Below are 19,942 nucleotides of genomic sequence, written 5' to 3'. Positions count from 1 at the left end.
TCTTAAAACTGCTATTATAGTAATTTATTTACATATTATAAAAAACAATTTTGGATCGAAAAACGTTTTTTTTGGATGTACTTCAGAAATTTTTTTAAAGATCTTAAATTTTGCGATAATGACAAACCAATAAATTATCGTCAGCTTTGACATTGACAATTATTGGTACTCAGGGCAATGATCTGAGATCGCGGCTTTTTATATGTTAATATATTTTTAATTATGTTGAGTGGTAGTTGTATAAGACCCACATTCAGTAATACCATTTCCAAGTATCTTTACAAATAAATGAATCCAAGATGATCTTTTTAAACTCGTTAATAACTCGCCGTTTGGGATTTTTCACCCCTGCCCTCTATGACTCACAATATGATGCAATTGAGTCAATATGCTAGTTAAGAAAATAAAATCTTTAATCATACAATACAGTATGCAATAAATATTCGTATCGTAGTTGTTATATATGTATAAAATCAACATGGGTTCACATCTTTCGCTTGAGGTAAACGATTCACGTAACAGTTTTGGTAATTTACATGGTTATGTACAGTAGTTGTATAAATTATTGTAGTTTTTAAGCAAATATATGAAATCACTTGGGGCTGAACGTGTCATTCGGCCTTGGAAACTTTAGGTTCGAGCTTCTTTAACCGCATGTTCTACTATTTTTTAAATAAGCAGTTTTCTGTTGCAATCTGAAGCTTCAGTTGCCGGAAAAGGTTTCAGAAAAAATATTTAAGGCTTATTTGCCCGAATTTGAGTCTTGGCGAATGAACACCGAACCAAATACAATAAAAAGGGTATTATAATTAGTAAAACTAATATTTTTAGTGTAGCAAACAAAAAAAAAAGGAGTTAGATAATGTCATATTGGACCCATAGTTTCCAAGACTTTCTATCCACGCCTACGGTTTTTAAGCCCCACTTTGATCGGATGCTAGCTGGCCCGATTTTGCAGACGGGAGCACCTGGGACACGGATCAGCGTGGCTGCGACTCCGACTCCGGATCTTCCAGCAGGCATGATGGAAACAGGCTCCGCACCTTTCGCATCGCTGGACTTTTCGCTGCCATGGATAGATAAGTTCACCGCCCTTGCAGTGCTCGCAGACGAAGGCACGACCCGTGCATAGCTGAAAAATAGGACAAACTATTAATACTGATCCCAATTATCGCGATCTGATCACTCACCACGCAGTTGTGGACATGCTGTTCACTCAGAGCGATCACCTCCTTGATGGAGCGATTCATGCTGGTGTTCTGCACGTCCACGAAATCGCACATGGACCACATGTCCGGATCCTGGGTAATGTGCACCGGAATGGCATTGAAAAACGACTGTTCCCTGCAAGTGTACAAAAAAAATGGTGAATTGAATTAGAAATTAAACAGGAAAATATGGATCAATATCTAGAGAAATATTCAACAATACAAAGTAATTATATATACAAAAATGGTTTAAGATATTTTTAGAGCAAATTGCATCAATGTTGAAACTAATAATGAGTACTGAATATTACAAATTTAAATTCTCGGCATGTGATTCCCACTCACCTCGCTGCAAATCGACAGTTGGCTATGAATCCCTTGACCGCGTGCAGCTGCAGCCTCTTGCGCCTGGCCCTGGCCAGTTCCTTGTGCTTGTAGAGTTGGCTGTTCAGATCCGGGACGTGGAACAGCGGAAAGGCGTACATCTGTTCGATGAGGCGGTAGGCAAAGGAGCAGACCGGATAGCAGCGGAAGTCCCAGGAGCGGAGGATCCTGGCGGGAATCGCGGAAATCTGGTTGCGATGACAGCCGGTGCACAGGTATTTACCCAGGTAACTGCAGTAGCGAAAGTGCTGCTGCAGATGCTTGGCCACCCGCATCCCACAGCCGGCACAGCGATTGTTCTGCCTCTGCAGCAGCTTGGAACGATTCTCCGAGGGATGTTCGGTGAATATGATCTGCTGACGCGGCGGCGCCCAACTGGAGGTGCCCCTGGTCAGGCTGGCCTGCTCCTGATCCTGTTTGGGCGTGGGAAGGGGCAGCAGTTGCTGCGGTGCCTCCTCCTCGGAAACGAGCCACTTCAGGTGGCCCAGTCGCGGCAACTGCTGCTCACTGAAGCGGGATATCAGCTGGAGACCCACCGCCTCGGCACTGTGATTCTGGACGCCGCCGGGAATCTGCTCCACATAGGGCATGAGGTTCGGTTCCGAGGGATTCGTGTTTGCCGGTCCCGCTGGTCGGGCCAGTCTCCTGCTCCACTTCACATGCTCTATGGCCGTGATGCAGGCCTCCGAAATCCTGAAGTGGGCGTTCTCCTTCTCCAGCTGCGTATTGTTGTGCGTCTGCCGGGACATTTGCAGGAACGAGGCCAGCGATTGCTGGTCCATCTTATCGCTGCCCGGCGTAATGCTCACCGAACTGGAGGCCGTCGTGGAAGTCGTACTCGATCCTTGAATATCCCAGGGAGCCGACGATACGCAGCTTGTGGACGAAGCAGCCTCATCCAGCATACTGACGCCCTCGAAAAGGGTGTGTTGCTTCTTCAGTTTTCGGCCATTGACCGGCAGAAAGGTGTCCAACACGCCTCCATCTCCGAAGGAATTCTGGTCCTCGCCCAAGCCCCGCTGAAACCAACTGGTGTGCAGGGGCGCCGAGCCAAAGAAACTGCCCAGATAACTGCCCACCGAGGAGCCAGCTTTGGGTGCCTCCGGCATCTGCCTATTCTGCGTTGCCTGCGGCAAGTCCTGGGACGTTTGATCGGTCCAGATCTTTATGTCGTCACAGTTTATGAGCTGAATGCGTTTGGGACTGTCATTCGAGGAGCAGGAACTGCTGGATGGCGCATCCGGGTAGTCCTGCCTCAGTTTGTGGCTCCTGGAGCTGCTGAACGTTTGGCAGCGCCGCCTGACGGAGGTGCGTTCCTCCAGCTCTTCGTCCTCTTGACTGAGATTTGGTAGGCTCTTCAATCGCCTGATAAAGCTGCGTTTCTGCAGCCTCTCCTCCGGCACCGCTTGCAGTTTCGGAGAGATGCTAAAGTTCGGCTGGGAGCAGGTGCGTCGATGGCGCAGCTGATGCCTGACCTCCAGCTGGCCCAGCAGGCCGCTCTGATTGAGCTGGACGGCGGTGAGGCAAACGAACAAGGCGGTGGCGTCACTGGATCGTCGCAGAAAGGCCTCTTCACTGGGATAGTAGAGCTCCATCAGCTCCGGATCGGAGACCAGCGTTTGCAGGCACTGCGAAAGGCAGCGGGCTCGCAGGCAGCGGGTGGTCCACTCGCCGAGGAACTCCTCCACTGAGGCACTTCCTCCCGAGGAATCCCGACGATAAGGCGGCGGCGGCTTGGCCTGCGGATGCGGCTGCTGTTTGCCCGCACTCGCCAGCAGAAATTCAAAGTCGTCCGACAGTCGTTGAAGTTCCACGGGCTGCAACTGATAAAGACGGAGAATGAGGCGTTGCATAAATACAATTCGATTGCAAAACAATGGGAGAAGTCTACGTCATGGGTGAAACGAATTGGTGATACCCTCTTGGTACATCGCAAAGAAAATATTCACTTAAGTAGTACATGTAGAACCAGTTTATATATCCATATTATTTTTAAGACTTGATTGACGGTTACTAAAACTTCATGTAAAACTTTATGTAAATTTGATTGTGCTGTTAATTCAATAACAAAGTTAACATTTAAACTTCACAATCGCAAATAGAGTATTTTTCATGTTTAATTGATTGGTGTTCCATTAGAACAATAATGGAATCCAATTACTATTACTGGGCACGAAAACTGATATGATTACATTTACTATATGTTTACAGTTTGGTATTGATTTGAAATTAGATCTTTCCTTTCCGAAAAAGTAATTTAAAAGGTGCAGGGTATGAAAATTGAGATGTGATAACTTTAAACGGAATTGTATAAAAAGCAAGTGAGATTCTGGGGAAACTCAATGATGACTCGTTTTGGGTTTCTTTAAATAACTCTTATCTTTATATTTGTTTAGCCATTTTTATTGTCATAAAGTACAGGGAATTAAAAAGACCTTTAATATTAATTAAAATGTTTTTTTTTATATTCTTGTTTTATGATAATGTTTCTTTAGAAGCTAAGGGTGTATTAAATGTACTGGTTTTATGGCAGTTTCTCCCTTTATTTGAAGTTTCATGAGTTCTTTAAATTCACATTAAAAAAAAGGGAGAAATATTTTAAAATTCCCTCTAAAACCTACATACATAGATATCCCGGGTGAAAACACATTTTGTTAATGCTGTATTTAATGTATAATAGGCTAAATAGCAAAGATAAATTGAATGAAAGGTTTAAGTGCAGGGTATGCAAGCCGATAAGTGGTGAAACGATGCTGAAAACATGAATACCCTGATGCAAATGGGTATCGATGGGGTGTGAGTGGTATTCTGGGCGATTCAATGGGATGTTTTCGTATCGCTCACCAGTCCGTGTTGCAGAATCCGGGTGCAAGTTTGGGCCAACAGCTGCAGTCCGTCCGTGGATTTGGCCCGGAACCAGAGATTCGTGGATCTTCGCAGATCCGCGAGCAGGGAATCCCTTGCTAGTTGTTGTTGTTGTTGTTGGCGGTGCTTCTGCTGCAGATTTTGTAACATTCCATCCATTTCTGCGTCACCAGCCGCATCCACAGCGCTTTCGGCCGCGTCCGCTGCGAAAGTGGGCGGGGGCGTGGCCATTGTCACAGTGGAGGGGGGCGTGGTTGTTGCATGTTAGCAGGGCGATTAAATTGAAAATTCTGCGCTTGTTTTGGTTGTTTTTAATACTTTTTTTTTGCGATTCTTGCAGGGTGTGACCTTGCGCAGGTGCGTGCAAATATACCACGGTGTCTTAAAATATACTAGAAAATATACTGCAGCAAGAACGTGAGCAATAGGTGGCGCCTTTACAGAGGACTCAAGGCTCAAATCGAACCACATTCAAACTATTATTACAAATTATTCATACATTCGTTAATCCACTTAAATGCAGTTAGAAAGCACAAAATTCAAGACGTACAACCTTATTGAAATTAAGTTTCTTTATATTGAAATCCCGTTCTAGATTAAAAAAAAACATCAGATTTGGAATTTTAGTTCTGACTCAAACCCTTTTAAAATGTTGTTGTATTTACTTTTCAATATTTTGAATGCCGATCTTTTAGTTTTTTTTGTTGTAATTATAAAACTGTCAGTCATATTTGCTTCCAATGGGTTTTTACCTAATTTAAACATTTCAAACTGCTGTTATAGGATCGATCGGATCAAATTTCTTAAATTTGTTTTTAAAGATACTTACGTACATCATCGTCTTGTTCAAAATCGGAGGAACATTTGCTATATCTATCATACATATATCGATAAATCTGTGTGTTGGCGCAGAATACGCTCATCAAGTTGAAAAATGATTATTGATCGTGAATAATCTAGCCACTCGTTCACTTATTAATGTTCGGTATAACTGCAAAGGTATATGCATAAGTAAGCTTTCTTTCTCGTTTTATTGTGATTTTATAATTATTCATTAATAATTTTAACTTTTTGTTTAACATTCATCTTATATCAGAGGAAAGAGCCTATTGCAAATAGTTTCTGAGAGCCGCTTTTTAGATTTTTATATTTTTCCTTTTATTTTTAAAAATATATAAAAATATAAAATAAAATATAATATATATCCTGAATAGCATAAACACTTAAACACAGTTTTAGCAATTGTTGTTTAATTAAAAAATTGTTTTTCTCAACTGTAATAACTTTGCCTAGATGGCGCCACGGGGAAAACCAGTATTTGAAACTGCTAGTTGCGCGGAACAACCGCCCGATGTCGCCAGCTGGCACCTGCTGTTCCCACTATTACCGTTAGTTGTGTGGGCGTTGCCCTCCACACAGAATCCTCACTTTTGATTGGCCCAAAACGACCATGGCTCTGCGCAATGCAAATCGCGGATTTCAAAATGTCAAATCGATGGCCACGCCTCCATGTTTTGAGAACTGTTTCATCTTCTTTCTTTTTCGCCGACTGCGCTGCTTTTTGGAGCGCTCTTCTTCTTCATTTTCTTCCTCCTGCTGTGTTTGTTTGTTTGTTTGTTTGTGCTTCGTTTGTCGTATAAGTGATGAGTCAATTAACCCAACATTTCTTTCCTGGAGGCCACATATTGCTTTAATTAAACAGACAAACAAAATTGCAGCAACAACAAACGCACTACTTTTGCCACCATTTTGTTGCTGCTTTCTGCCATTGCCGACCCTTTCCACAAATTGTGACTTTTGCCAAATAAATATTTGCATTTAATTCCACACAAAAGCACACGATTACACGCACACACAAACACACGCACACATGCAACCTTGAAACAAAAGCAAGAAGAAGCGTCGTAGTGGGCTCTTAATTAAACTTTAATTACTTGTAATTAATAAAGTTGATTGATTTGCCGGCCATAAAATAAACTCACTTTTTTTTTTGCCATCTTATTGGTTGTGTTTTTTGCCCTGGTTGCCATGTAAATAATGCACTTATAGATAATGAGGGACTGCCGATTTTTGGGTATTATTTTATTGGTTCTGGCTGGCAAATATTCCAGTGGTACGGCACCTGGCTTGAAAACTATAGAGCTATTAAAAGCTTATTTTTCAAATTGTTTTGATTGTTTGTTGAAGTTAATCTTATCATTTTATGATCTTCATCATTTGCAGAAAATAATATCTAAGGTAGATATAATACAGGTGGAATCTAATGCTTTAAAATTTTTAAGTCTCTGTTTTTATAGTCAAACAATTTAGTATGTTTTCATAATATTTTGAATTGCATGAACATAATTTCATAATTTATTAAAAATGTTTATCTCATATTGTCGCATAAACAATGCTGCACAAATATAATGCAATTTATGTATTAAAATAAATTGATGAATATAAATAAAATATATGTAATCTTTTTCAAATAAACACATACGTTTGTATTTAGGGGTTAACACCCGATTCCCTTTGTGTGAGCAATCCTTTTTCTCGATTGTCTAGACGTCTTTTCACAATCTTGCAATGAGATTCCAGATAAGCTCCTCTTTTCAGCAATTAAAATCTTTTCAGCCGGAATCATTCCTGCATCTTTCTGTAATTATTTCGATGTACCCCAAAATCCCCCTAAAATCTTCCTTTTCAAATTCCAAGGATGTATGCAGCAAATTTGCTCATTAGCTTACCAAAGTTTTTAAGCAATTTCTGGGATTAAATCACTAAAAACAGGAAGGAAAGGATAAACTCAATTTTGTGAGGATTTTTGCTTGGGAAATTCAATAAGATAGTGTTACTATAACCGATTTTGCAAGCTTTTTTAATCCAACAACAAATAAAACAAATATTTAGGAAAATAATGTTTTGTTTATATAAATTTAATTAGCATATAAAATATAAAAAATAAAACCAAATAAAAAAGTTAATGATTATAATACCAAAATCGTCATCCTTTTTAGTAAGCTAATAATAAAATGGAATTCTTTTATTGATTTATTAAGCAAATGTCCTCGTCAATATGATAAATTTTAAATTGAACATTCCCTTCATTAATTTTTTTTAGGGAAATGTATGTATTGTTAACTCAGCTAACATATTTCCATTGTATTTGAAATGGTATATTTCGATTTTCCGATAAAACGAAGTGTTTGACATCAATTTGTAATGGCTTCCTTTTTGGGTTAATTTGAGCCAAATATTTGGACTTTAAGTGGCTCACTTATGCTACTATTTGGCAGCCATAATTTCCGATTTCCATCCAGACAAATTGTCGGCTTGAAAACATTTTGCGCCGACCATGATAATGATGATTGGATGGACAATGGCCGGAATGCCAGCCGCAACATATGCAGACAGAAAGGGAATGGAAATGGAAATAGGTATAGGTATAGGGACATATAGGGTCCTGGATGGGGCATGCAAATTGCTCCGACCAAATGCAATTGAAAGGAAGCGAGACAAAGGCCTCAAAACACAAGTAGAAATGGAAACAGAAGCCGAGATATATCCCTCTCCTTCGCCTCCGCACAGTGGAAAATTGACAATGGAGGACGAACAATGGGACGGAACTGAAAACAAATTTTGCATGCAAAATGCAACAAACAAAAATAGCATTTCGAGCATTTTGAATACTGAGTGGCGATGGGACTGTCAAAATGGGAATCAGAATGGGAATAGGAATAGGAATAGGAATATCGCACTCAATAAAGAATTTCCACTTGAATGTTTTTCGGGAAAAATACAATGGGTAAATAGAAAAACAAGAAAACAGGAAAATGCCAAACAAATGGCAATGAAACGAAGCTGCAAAACGAATCTGCTCCTTTTTTCCATCTCTTTCGGTGGGTTGTATAAGCCGCAAACTTCAAATAAAGTACGTTTCATAAATGTATATGAGAAATAATCCAGGAGGTACTTTGCCTTGCATAATTTTATATCATTTGCGATTGAGTTTAAATTTGTCTTTCTAAAATTATTTTCAAAAACTATAATATATATTAAAAAAAACATTTGACAGTTGATAAAAATATTGATATATAATTAAATATATTTATCATTTATTTATGAGGCAAAAAATCATTACTGGGCCAGCTCATCGAGTTTTTAAAAATGACTTACAGTTGCGAAACGCACTGTCGGCCACCTACAGACGCATAGGTACGGATTCAGATACATAGATGCAGATACATCTGCGCGACGCATCCACACTTGATCGACTTCTGACTTAACGCAGCTCGGGCGTTCAGAATGCAATTTAGCAAGCCTCGCAGAAACGAACAAAAAAAAAAAAAACAAAATGAAAAGACGGAAAGATGAAGAAAATTGGGATATGAGAGGGCAATCATCAAATAAATATGTGAGTGCCTCTCTAAAGTCCCGCCGAGTCCTTTATTTTCCTCGGCAGCGAATGTAAATAGAGGAGCAGGAGGACCAGACAAAGGAAAAAAGAATGGAGAAAGATGAACAAATCGAGGCCCCGTCAAAGTCGAAGTCCTTTGAAGATATTTGATACAAATTGAAAGCGATGATCTGGAAACGTCGAGTTTCGGGAGATGGTATCTCCACGACGACGACGACGACGACGACGATGATTGTTTATTTGAGGGAATTTAATTCGCCAGATCGATTGCGGTAGTTGATCTTTGGAACGTAATTTGTGCGATTTCCAAGGGTTCCAAAGGATTTGATTCGATGGAGTTGAATCGAGTTGAGTTGGCCAAGCGAATGGAATCGTGGATGAATGAATTCGAATCAGAGGAGGTGGCATCGGCATCCGCGATTATGGATTCATTGATAGGAAACGAAGCTGTGAGAATCGTGAATGGAAAAATACAAATATGAGTATGGGAACAAAAAAACAAATATTGGCATTAATAAGACGTATTTATAATGGGAAATATACATTTTAAAATACCCTTAAATGTAATTATATTATAAGATATTATAAGAATGAATGAATTACAAACTATGATGAAAACATTATTGGGGCATTTTAAAATATTTAAAAAATATATATTTATTAACCACTGAGGCAAAAAAAATAAAAAGATAAGAGAACATCCAGTAAGATGGATGTTTATTACAATGAAGTAATTTTTAAAAAATTAATTTTAAAGTTATAAAAATAACCTCTACCCCCACTTCCCTTTCGCCAACTTCCTTTCCAAATAATATTTATGTGAATCCGATCAGGCATCACTAATACCAATCATTTGCCATCTGCGAGTCCGCTTCCCGATTCTTTCCAATAAATTCCCCTCCGAAAAGTGCATCTCTCATTTTTTATAACTTCCGCTCGCTGGCCAACAAAAAATTGCATTAGGAAAAATCATTTTGGGCACGCATGTGTCCTGCGTCCTATGTCCTGTGACCTCTGACCCTCTCTTCCTTTCGGTTTTCCCTCGCCCCCCTCCGATTTTATTCGTTCCCGATTTGGTATATCTTTTTGTTTTTTGCACGTCGCGCGCCGCCCGCGACGAATTGAATGTAGAGGTCCTGTTTTTCGGCTTCCTGGCTCAACTATCTTGACTTCCTTGCATTTTTCACCTCCGAGGGATCCTTTTATCCTTTGTTTCCCCTTGCAGAGAAAAAGCATGCTCAGTTTGGAATTTGTATTACAGAATAAACAATTACTATCATGTGATATAGATACGATTTAAAGTAGCGTTAGCCTTATTTAAATTCAAACTATTATTGTTATTATATATCCATTATATATGAACACCCTTTTCACTAATTTTATTTGGAAAAATTATACTTTTATCCTAATGTAGGAGGTGCAATAAAATTTTTTTATTTTATGTTGATTACCATTTTAAGGCATTTAAAAAACCCAAAAAAATCATATCCTTTATGATGTTTTTTCCGCCTTTAACAGTTGTTGTTATTGCTATTTAAGTTTTAATTTAGTTAATGTTACTTGATTTACTATTCTTACCATTATATTACTCTAATGGTGTAACTATTGTGTACCTTCGTAAGTGTAACTACTTTCGTTATATTGTTACAGATTCTTAGTTTTTAAGCTGCTTTTGTTATTAGTTCTGCTGATATCTTTCTCTAGCTTTCATTGTTGTTATGGTTAAAAATTCCAGGAATCATGTTAAATAACTGGCACTTTCTTTGAAATAGTAAACAGAATCTGATAATTTAACAAAATGTAATAGAACATGAGTAAACATGCTTAAAAGCCCATATTATCTTACTGTTTTCTTAATCATTATGGCATATTTTTGTTATTTATTGAAAAGTAATATTATATTCGTTGAGTCCTTATTTAATAAATTTCTCAAAATATTATAAGTTCTAAGATATGTATTTAATGTTTATTTGCCCAACTATTTGGTTATGGTAAAGGTTTCAAATACAAGATGTAAAATGCATTGTAACAAAATATCAACTCTAGTTAATGAATTTTTATATATACTAATATTTTTTACCTTATACTTATAATATGGTCGTAGTGATATGAAAACCCATTAAATTCTAAATCATATCGTATGACTATTTTTTTCTGTGTGGCCGTTGTTGTTTTTTTAACGAGCGGCGAACGTAGGACACATAAGTATATATCTTTATATGTATTTATAAATGTGTGTCCGCGGAGGACGACGACGACAGTTAGTCTGGGCAGAGCGGCCATCATTTGGGATTAGTGTGAGTGCGAGTGTGTGTGAGTGTGAGTGTGTGTGTGTGTGTGTCCCTGCGCGTGTGTGTTTGACCTTTTGCATCTGCCAGAGGTCGCTGATGGAGTGGGAGGGGGTGGTGGTCGGCAGGGGAGCGGGGGTTTAACCGTGCTCGTTACGGAGTCACGCTCGTTGCTGCTGCTTCTTCTTCTTCAGCCCCGACTTCCATATAAATTAAGATCCCTAAATGCTGACAAAGGCCACTAATTCAATGGCAATAAAACGGATATTAAACACACATCGAACTCCGGCTACCGACGAAAGTCAGCCAAAAGCAGTGAAAAAGGGGGGGAGGGGGGGTGATCTCCGATCGGTGATCACCCCCCATGGCTGCCTTCCCCACCCCTCTCTCCCTGTGCACTGAAACCAAAAAATAGAATTCTACAAATGTCTATTAGGAACTCCATAAGCATATAATAATCTATAATTATAATATTGAAATTGATCTTAAAAAAATACATAAAAGATAATAAATCATAAAATATTTCCATTAAATTTTGCCTAATAAAAGTATATCTCTCTACTTTTGGCGCACAAAAGAAATATTATTATATAAATTCATATGTAATAACCACCTTCTTATAGTTCTAGTTATTTTATCATGCTTTTTGAAGGGTTCTTTTATTACTGTGTATCTTACTCTCTCCATTTCGCCTTGCATCGTTTGCATTAATGAATTAAAAATTGGAGAATTTGGAGGGGGGAATGTTGGCTATGGAAAAATGCGTTCAACGGTTGCCACTGCTTCTTCTTCTCGCTCCAACTGTTTTTTTTGTATTTATTTTTTATGAAAGAAACAGAAAAATGTGGCAAGAAATCGGTGGGAAATTCCCTGTAAGTCAAGGTAACCTTAAGCGGGAAGTGATGAGCTAATGGCAAAGTGAAGTTCAACAATAAATACTTTTTTCTCATAATTTATATTATACATTTATTGAGGCTTATTTATTAAGTGGTATTTTTTATGTTTTAAAAAAGTTTACTTAAAGGTATTTTTTGTATTTTTATTTTATATTCTATACAAATAATATCTACAAATGTTATTGTTAAAAACCTTCATTTAAATATAGAGAAATTTGTAGCTAATTTTAAGAAACAAATTTTAAAAAATAATAATAATCTCCTATTTAACGACTAAAATCTAATTAAAATCCCTGGGAATGCACTGATTCGAGAGGGCCTTTTCTGACCAGCTTCCCCATCAGTTTTTTATGACCCACCGTTCGAGCTGATCACTAATTCATTTTTCTAATTTTCCAAATGTCCGAGAAAAAGGTGAACCGCAGTGTGTGGGGGTTATCGGAAATCGGCAGGGGAGGGGGGGGTTAATGTCGATATCGGAGGGTCCGAGAGTGGCGATCGATTCATTATGTGCGGTAATTTATGTGAAGCTGTCAACTGTGAACAATTGCGCGGCTGCAACTGGTCTTCAATCGCCCTCTGCTCTTTACAGACGCATTTTCCCCACTCGTTTTCCACTTTTCCTGCTGATTGTGCTGTGTGTTGTGGCCAAAGGTCACTCACATCGAATCAGGTGCATCCTCTCTGCTGATCGGGCCTCATAAATTAGCCATTACCAACCAATTATCAAGGCAGCCGTGGACAAAAGGTTGGAAAACTCCGGGGGAAACCCCGGGAAAACGGGAGGGAAAACAGGAAGTTATCGCCTCTGTGTGTCACCGCTCATTGTCCGCCCCCGATTGTTCCTTAAAGAGTCCCATTTCCATTCCCAAGCCGAATCCGAATCCAAAGTAGTGTCCAAATCCGGTAGCCGACTTTTACCCGGCCTTTGGATTCTGCACAGCAAAAAATATATACCAACTTTCCTTATATTTTCATTGCAAAGCTCCTACGATAAAGTGCTTTAAAATTATACAAAGTGTAACCCTTTTATCGAAGGATTTAAGTTACTTATTTGTAAAATTAACAAATAAATAATTTGAAATTTCTTTTCACAAGTAGATGATGATTTTCAAATATATATATTAATGCACTTAACATTTGGCTACACATTTAACAATATAAATAAATAATAATAAATATAAATTTAACTATTATATTGTACTAAAGGTAACATTGCCAATTATATTTCTCAGTGTAGCTACTGTGTGGTGAATGGTTTGATTATTTGTGCAAAATGCGGCCAAAACATCGATGACAGGCGTGGCGAGGGGGATGGAAAGGGGGAGGGGGAGGGGGTCACAGGACGAGGGCGAGTCTTTGCGGAAGTTGACCGGATATTGAACATTCCTTGATGCGATGGACGGCCACCGAGATGAGCACTCACAGGTGGGTGGTCCGCAAGTCCAATTCCGCAGGATCTAACAGAATAATTACCGAGGAGTCACTGTATAGCTACGAAATTATTAAAGGTGCAACTCAAAGGACGAAAAGCAATAAAAGAAGAGGCCTATATTTAATTCCAACTTTATTTTCTAAAAATATGTCAGCGTCTTGCCTTGAAAATTCATTTCTTTTATTTATAAGAGTACCTTAAAATATTAAACTATCTACATAACTACTATACCATATGTAAGGATCGTAAGTGCTAAATAATAAGTAAATTAAAGAACCACCGTTTTGTCTAGTGTTTTGGTTTATTTAGTTTTATTCATTTAGTTTCATTACTTAATGAACAAATTGTAATTTATAATTACAATTTAAAATTAAATTTATAGTGGCCCAAAAAGATGTAAGTATCGCTAGTAAAATACCATTTAATTGATGGTTTTTCCATATTTTCCCAGGCTCTGAAACGATTTCCCAGGGTTAGAAATCCCTGTCCAAAACTTATGTTCCATGTCGTACGTACACCCCGTGACCCCGACTGCCCGTTTGCCATTAGGCAAATCAGAAATCATTAAACTTTGGCCAAATCAATCAAATCAGACAGAAGTAAAACAGATGCTCCGGAGTTTCCCCGCCTTTTTGGCCAACTGACTACCGATTCTGGCCAAGTTAAGGGCGACCACGACCACGACCACCAAGGGCGCGGCTAAGCGAAATATGTGGGATATGGCGGGGAGGTGGAAACATACATATACATATATCTAAATACATATATAGAGGAGGAGGAGAAGGAGGAGGAGGAGGAGGAGTCGGGGAAGCTGCAACCGGTCGCCGGTCCCGAGCTGTCTGCAGTTGGAACCTTTGGTCGCGACCCCAACTTCAGGGATTTTCTCCGACTTTAACAACTTAGACTGCAGCTCGTGTGGCAAGTGTCTCGTTCTGACTTTACACTGCGCGAAATGAAGTAATTTAAGCAAAAAAAATCGAATCTTATCTATTCATTTATGACCCCAAATTGTTATAATAATGACCTAAATGATTATATTTATTATATAGAGATATACAATTTAGTGCATTTTGTTTTTTTTTGGTATTCCATTGGCTTTTACCAAGGTTTTAAGCCCACTTATTATTAAATGTTTTGATAAAATTTATTATATATAGATATACTTTGATATCATTATGATATCATTTGAAATTTTAGTCAATCTTTAAGAAATTCCTCAAGAAATTTAAGCGATAAAAGGAAACATTCTGACTTAAGTTAATATATTTATTTATATTTACATTTTGAGATCATAAACTCCATGATGCAAAGGTTTTTTTTAGTGGTACCTAAAGTATTTATTAGGTAACTAAAGAATTTGTGGAAATTATTCTAAACACTGCCTTTACTTTGAATATTATAATTATGTGATCGATTTTATAAATGTTTAATACATTTATTTTTCTGGCTGTATTTTGTTTCCCCATTCCCCTCGCCTCGCACGGATGCCATGCTGTGCCGCTTATTAATGACACACAATTTTTGTATCATTTACGGGTCACAATAATGTGGCCCGCTTTTCGATCGCTGCGTTTCTCCAGCCCCAAACTCCCAGTCTCCCGATTCTCAGTCCCCAATTCTCAGTTCTCGATTCTCGATTCTCAGTTACCCATTCCCGAGTTTTTTTTTTGGGGCCTGCAGTGCACAGAAGCGCATTCTTTAAGCTCCCTGCACGGCCATAATTTATTATGCGAGAAATCTTATTCACGTGACTTATTTGCTTCTGAATGCCGCCAGAAGAATCGAAATCAGTGGCGGACTCCGAATCCGAGCCAGAAATCGTGGACAACTTGACCGGATGACTCATGGAACTGATCTGGGGAGCAGGGGGCGGGGAAAAGGGAGGGGCCCAGCTAGATAATGGCGGTCGCCTTGATGTGGGTCCGTTTCCAATAACAATTTCGATCCCCACACACCCAGCGAAACGATCCCGATCCCGATCCCGCGAATCCCATTGGGGGGCACAATCCAGTCGGCAAAAAGTCGAAAAAGAAATAGCATCTTGTGACGACAGCGGGCAGGGATCACAAAATTGGATAGTTAATTCGGGAGAGAAGTGGGATATTTATAGGACTAGGGAGGATATGCGGGAGATATGAGAAATAGAGGAAGTATCATTAACATACCTTAAGTTATAATTTAATGGGTCAGAGATAGGTAACCTGCAAGGCAGAAAAAAACATTGTAGATTAATGCTTTAAAAGAAATGTAAAAAGGGATGTGATATGGAAAATATGGTAAATATCATTTTGAAGATTAAACAAAAAAATTCATTAAACAAATGTGCAATAAACATATGTGCAATAAATAAAGATATTCTAAATCTTAACTAAATGCAAGAGAAGAGTTTTAATATATGAAATAATGAAAGATACAATATACGAGGACTTTTGGGTCAAATAGATGTATACTATATATCATGATGAGTATATTTAAATATTTATTGTAAGTCTTAATGTATTTTCAAACATTTATAAACCAGCGAGTGTTGATGAAACGTAAGTAGTTTATTATTTAAAATTCTTGTACACATTTCCACAAAGAGCATCACACAATTCGTTATCTTTGTAACTTCCCCTCACCTTTCTCATTTAATATTATTTTTCTCGCTTTGCCTTTGCGCTTTGCTTTAATTTATTTTCATCTGGGGCCGCGTGCGATTTTTATGCTCATTTTTGTCGAAGACATTTAATGATCGCATATATAATTTGAGGGAATGCGCATATGCACAGCCGAGTCTCTGTCTCTGTCCGATTCCCTGGCATTATTGAAATGAGACTGTGCGGATCGGTGGATCTTTGGATCTTTGGATCTTTGGATCTCTGGATCTTCGGATCCTCGCATCCTCGGTTCCTCGGATGTGTGATGGAGCTGCGCGTTCATAATTTTATGGGAGCTGCTTCGGCAAATACACTGGCTAAATTTATGCACATTCCAGCCGACCCCCCGCTACCCATTACCATCACCCGAGTGCCCCTCTGCCCTCCCAAACACAGTCGATTTGCATACGGAAAGGGTGGACCTGGTCCTTTAAGTGGCGACATTCCAATGCTCTTTGCAGTTTTGCTCTTTTAGTTTTCAATTGGAATTAAGATAAAATATTTGTGTAGCATAAATACTAAGTAAAGCTATTTAATTCAAGAAGCAAATCATATACAAATAAAGTTAAAGAAAAATCATAAATCATAAATCATCATTCTTTTTATATTAAAATAAATGTGGGTTGTGAAAAAAACCTCGATGGGAATTAAATATCTTATGTATCCAATCGATTAAACTTTTTAAAAATTTGTTTGATAATTTGATAAGGTGTTCTTACTGCACCATATTTATTTTCTACATTTTAGTAGAAGAAAATAACATTACAAATATCTCCAAGTTCGTTAAAATCGTTGCATTTTTTCTAACGACTGTCTGAGGCAACTAAAATTACTCTTGTAAGAGCAATACTTTGCCAATTGATATGAAATTTAGTATGCATGTGGGAATTGAAAAAACAGAGGTCTTGTCCTCAGATCATAAAACTGTAAGATTGAAACTGTGGAAGCTGCCGGTGAAAAATGTCGAAAACTCTGCTCTGAGCTTTTGCAGATCCCCTCCAGCAATGGGGTATGCCCATCCATGTCCGAAGGGTATTTCCCAGTATACCAGGTGCAGCGACGGATCCCCCGGCACTAAAAAGGAGCCGCTCGCTCAGTTGGAGCTCTTAACAAATTTGTTCGGGGCAACACGCCCAAAAAAATGGCAACAACAATCGTGCAGATCGCGAGGGAGATCCAATATGTTAACCCCTCCGTGGGCCCCGGCACTACCTTAACCCCCGCCTACCTACATTTCTAATTACGAGCTCGTGTGCTGAGCTGCGTTTCGATTTTTTTTCTTTTGATTTTTTTATTTTTTCTTGTTTTTTTTTTTTTTTTTGATTTTCTGTGCTGTTGTGTTGTTGGATTCGATCTGTTTCGTTACGCTTCTGGTTTTTGGTTTTCTTTTCACTTCTGCGCTGCGGTGACAACATGAAGAAGAGGCAGAGGCAAGACCAACATCTGAAAGGCCGCAGCAACAACAACAAACAAACAGGGGAAAAACAAGACGAGAAGAAAAAAAGTATATACAACAATGACAACGCCTTGGATAAGCTGGGTCAAATTAGGAAAAAAAGGGGGCGGAAAAAAGGGGGGATTTTCGGTAGCCCGCCACTTGTAGGCGCGGCACTGATTGACCCCAAGCTCTGCCCCTTTTTCCACACTTTTCCCCCCACCCCGAGTCCCATAATTTTTGACCAATAACCCCCCATCCCTTTTTGGGGTCTTATCTGACTTACGGTAGCTGCAACATCATTTTTTCTTTAAGTGACCAAGATTGAAGGATGTTCATTTTAGGTGTGGCACAAAAAAAAGGGGAAAACTCACTTGAAAAAGTCAGGGGAAAGTGGAAAAGTTTCCAGCAATGGCATTCCATTCATCAAAATGCGTTCCCTTTGCCAAAGACTATTTTGATTATGTTAAAGATTTCGAAAAGAAGTTAAAAATATACAATAAAAATTTAAGTGATTTTTAAAAGTTTTCAGAAAATCAACCTTCTTATATAAAATAACAATAAATAAAAGCAATGGACTTGGAATTAAAATAAGTAATATACAAATATAGGACTAGGCACAAAATTGATAAACATATTTGGATTTTATTTTACTTTCTCAAGATAATTAAAAAATAATTAATGCAACTACAAATATTGAAAAGAAATACTATTGTAACTAATTATACAAAAATGTAATGTATACAAATCCAACACCTTGCAAGAAGCACACTCCACACTAAAATATCGATTTCGAGATGAAGATCAGATCAGATCAGATAACCATCTATCACAGGCTCATCTGCACCTCCTCAAGAATTGCAAATTACTCCCTTTCAAGGACGATGTGCCAAAAGTCAGGCCAATGTTTCAGCTGATCTCTGACCTCCCCCGAAACACTCCTCGAAAACAATTTGAGATTCAGATTGCAGATCGCCTTTCAATTAGCCAGGGGCGTTGGCCAGGCTAATTGGGCGAAGATCAGGGCCAGAAGATAGCCAGGGAAATTCGATCGCCGTTGAATTTCCCCCGAAACATTAGACTGCAAAGACATGCATACGAGAAAGATGCCAGGGCATTTTCCGGTAAATATAAGTGCAGGCAGATCAGCGACAACAATTCATCTCAATATGCCAAAGTCGCTTTCAACGAACCCATTGTTTGGACATCGGGAAGAAAAGGAGAAAAGGGTCCCCCGATCCAAATCCCGATCCCAATAGAAAACGGCAGACTGTGGGACGCCCGAAGACCCAATTTACGGATCGAGAAGTTGCCGGCAGCTTAGCAGAAGAAAGGAGGTGGAGAAAGGCGAAAAGAGAAAGGAGATAGGCGAACCGGAGCAAGAACAACAACAAGAACAAGAACAAGAGCCGAGGAAAATGAAAATGAACAATAGGGGAAGGATTATCCCGGCAATGATCAGCGGCCATAGAATGAAGCCATCATCTTCCAAACAGTAGGCCAATTCTCACACCGAAAGAGACGAACTGAGAGCCAAGACAGAGAGGGCAGATACACTGAAAATAAAACTTAAATCTTGCATATTATTTGCCTTCTTTAGAGGCTTAACCAAAAGGTATACACATATGGTTTGTTAAATTAATAAGTAGTTCAGATTTATCTTTTTGAATATCAATTGATTTGATCCTAGGTTTTTAAAATAAAATTAACTTAATAGTGTTACAACTAATTTACTTAATGAAATAAATAAAAAGTCTTTGTAAAGTTGGATCGTAAAATATCTGTCTGATTTTGGAACTTAGTTTTTTCCGCAGTGTAGATGGTGAGGGATCGGTCTAGTTTCGGGCTAACGTTGAACAACTTGTAGCGGAAAATGGAAAGGTTAAACAAAACAAAGGTCGAACCATGGGCAAAGCGGGCATGGGAGGATGCTGATGAGGTGGAGTGGCAGCAGCGGGGGGGGGGAGTGGCAGGAGGGGGCGGGGTTCGACAGGTAACGTCGGTCGCCGATGAAAGAAAGTAAAAATCAATTTCAACTCGAGCAAAACAATTACTTACTCATATTGCGTTCACACATTGCACTGAGAGAATCCAACGGTATTGAAGGAAAAATAACACATTTCAGAATTGAACCCTTTGAAAGAAATACAATTTTTGTATTATTTTTTGCCTATTTTAGTATTTAATGATTATAATTATTATTTGCATAAATAGCGATTAGCGAATTCCAACTTGTAACCATACAATTTTTAAATTAAATAAATATCTCGGCCAACAAGGTAATTGCTTTTAATTAAACAATTAAATAAAATGATCCCCAAGTTGTGAATTAAAAATGTTCCCAAAAGATAGCCAATAAATTTTGACATACGTTTTCCAATTAAAAACGTTTC

The 19,942-nt window shown here is 38.6% G+C and overlaps 1 protein-coding gene across 1 annotated transcript; it reads right to left on the bottom strand.

Annotated features, from left to right (window-relative positions):
• Nucleotides 1-389: 389 nt before the first annotated feature.
• Nucleotides 390-4,797, bottom strand: LOC108048511 (run domain Beclin-1-interacting and cysteine-rich domain-containing protein). The gene is made up of 4 exons (XM_017129245.1): nucleotides 4,437-4,797; nucleotides 1,554-3,415; nucleotides 1,191-1,344; nucleotides 390-1,132 (listed from the first exon to the last, which is right to left on the bottom strand). The coding sequence occupies exons 1-4, from the start codon at nucleotides 4,686-4,688 to the stop codon at nucleotides 938-940; spliced, it is 2,463 nt and encodes an 820-aa protein (XP_016984734.1). The 5' UTR covers nucleotides 4,689-4,797; the 3' UTR covers nucleotides 390-937.
• Between the last annotated feature and the right edge of the window lie 15,145 nt (nucleotides 4,798-19,942).

Source organism: Drosophila rhopaloa, unplaced genomic scaffold (assembly GCF_018152115.1).
Source record: "Drosophila rhopaloa isolate 14029-0021.01 unplaced genomic scaffold, ASM1815211v1 contig_3, whole genome shotgun sequence".
Classification (NCBI taxonomy): Eukaryota; Metazoa; Arthropoda; class Insecta; order Diptera; family Drosophilidae; genus Drosophila; species Drosophila rhopaloa.
This window is presented reverse-complemented; position numbering and strand designations above follow the sequence as displayed.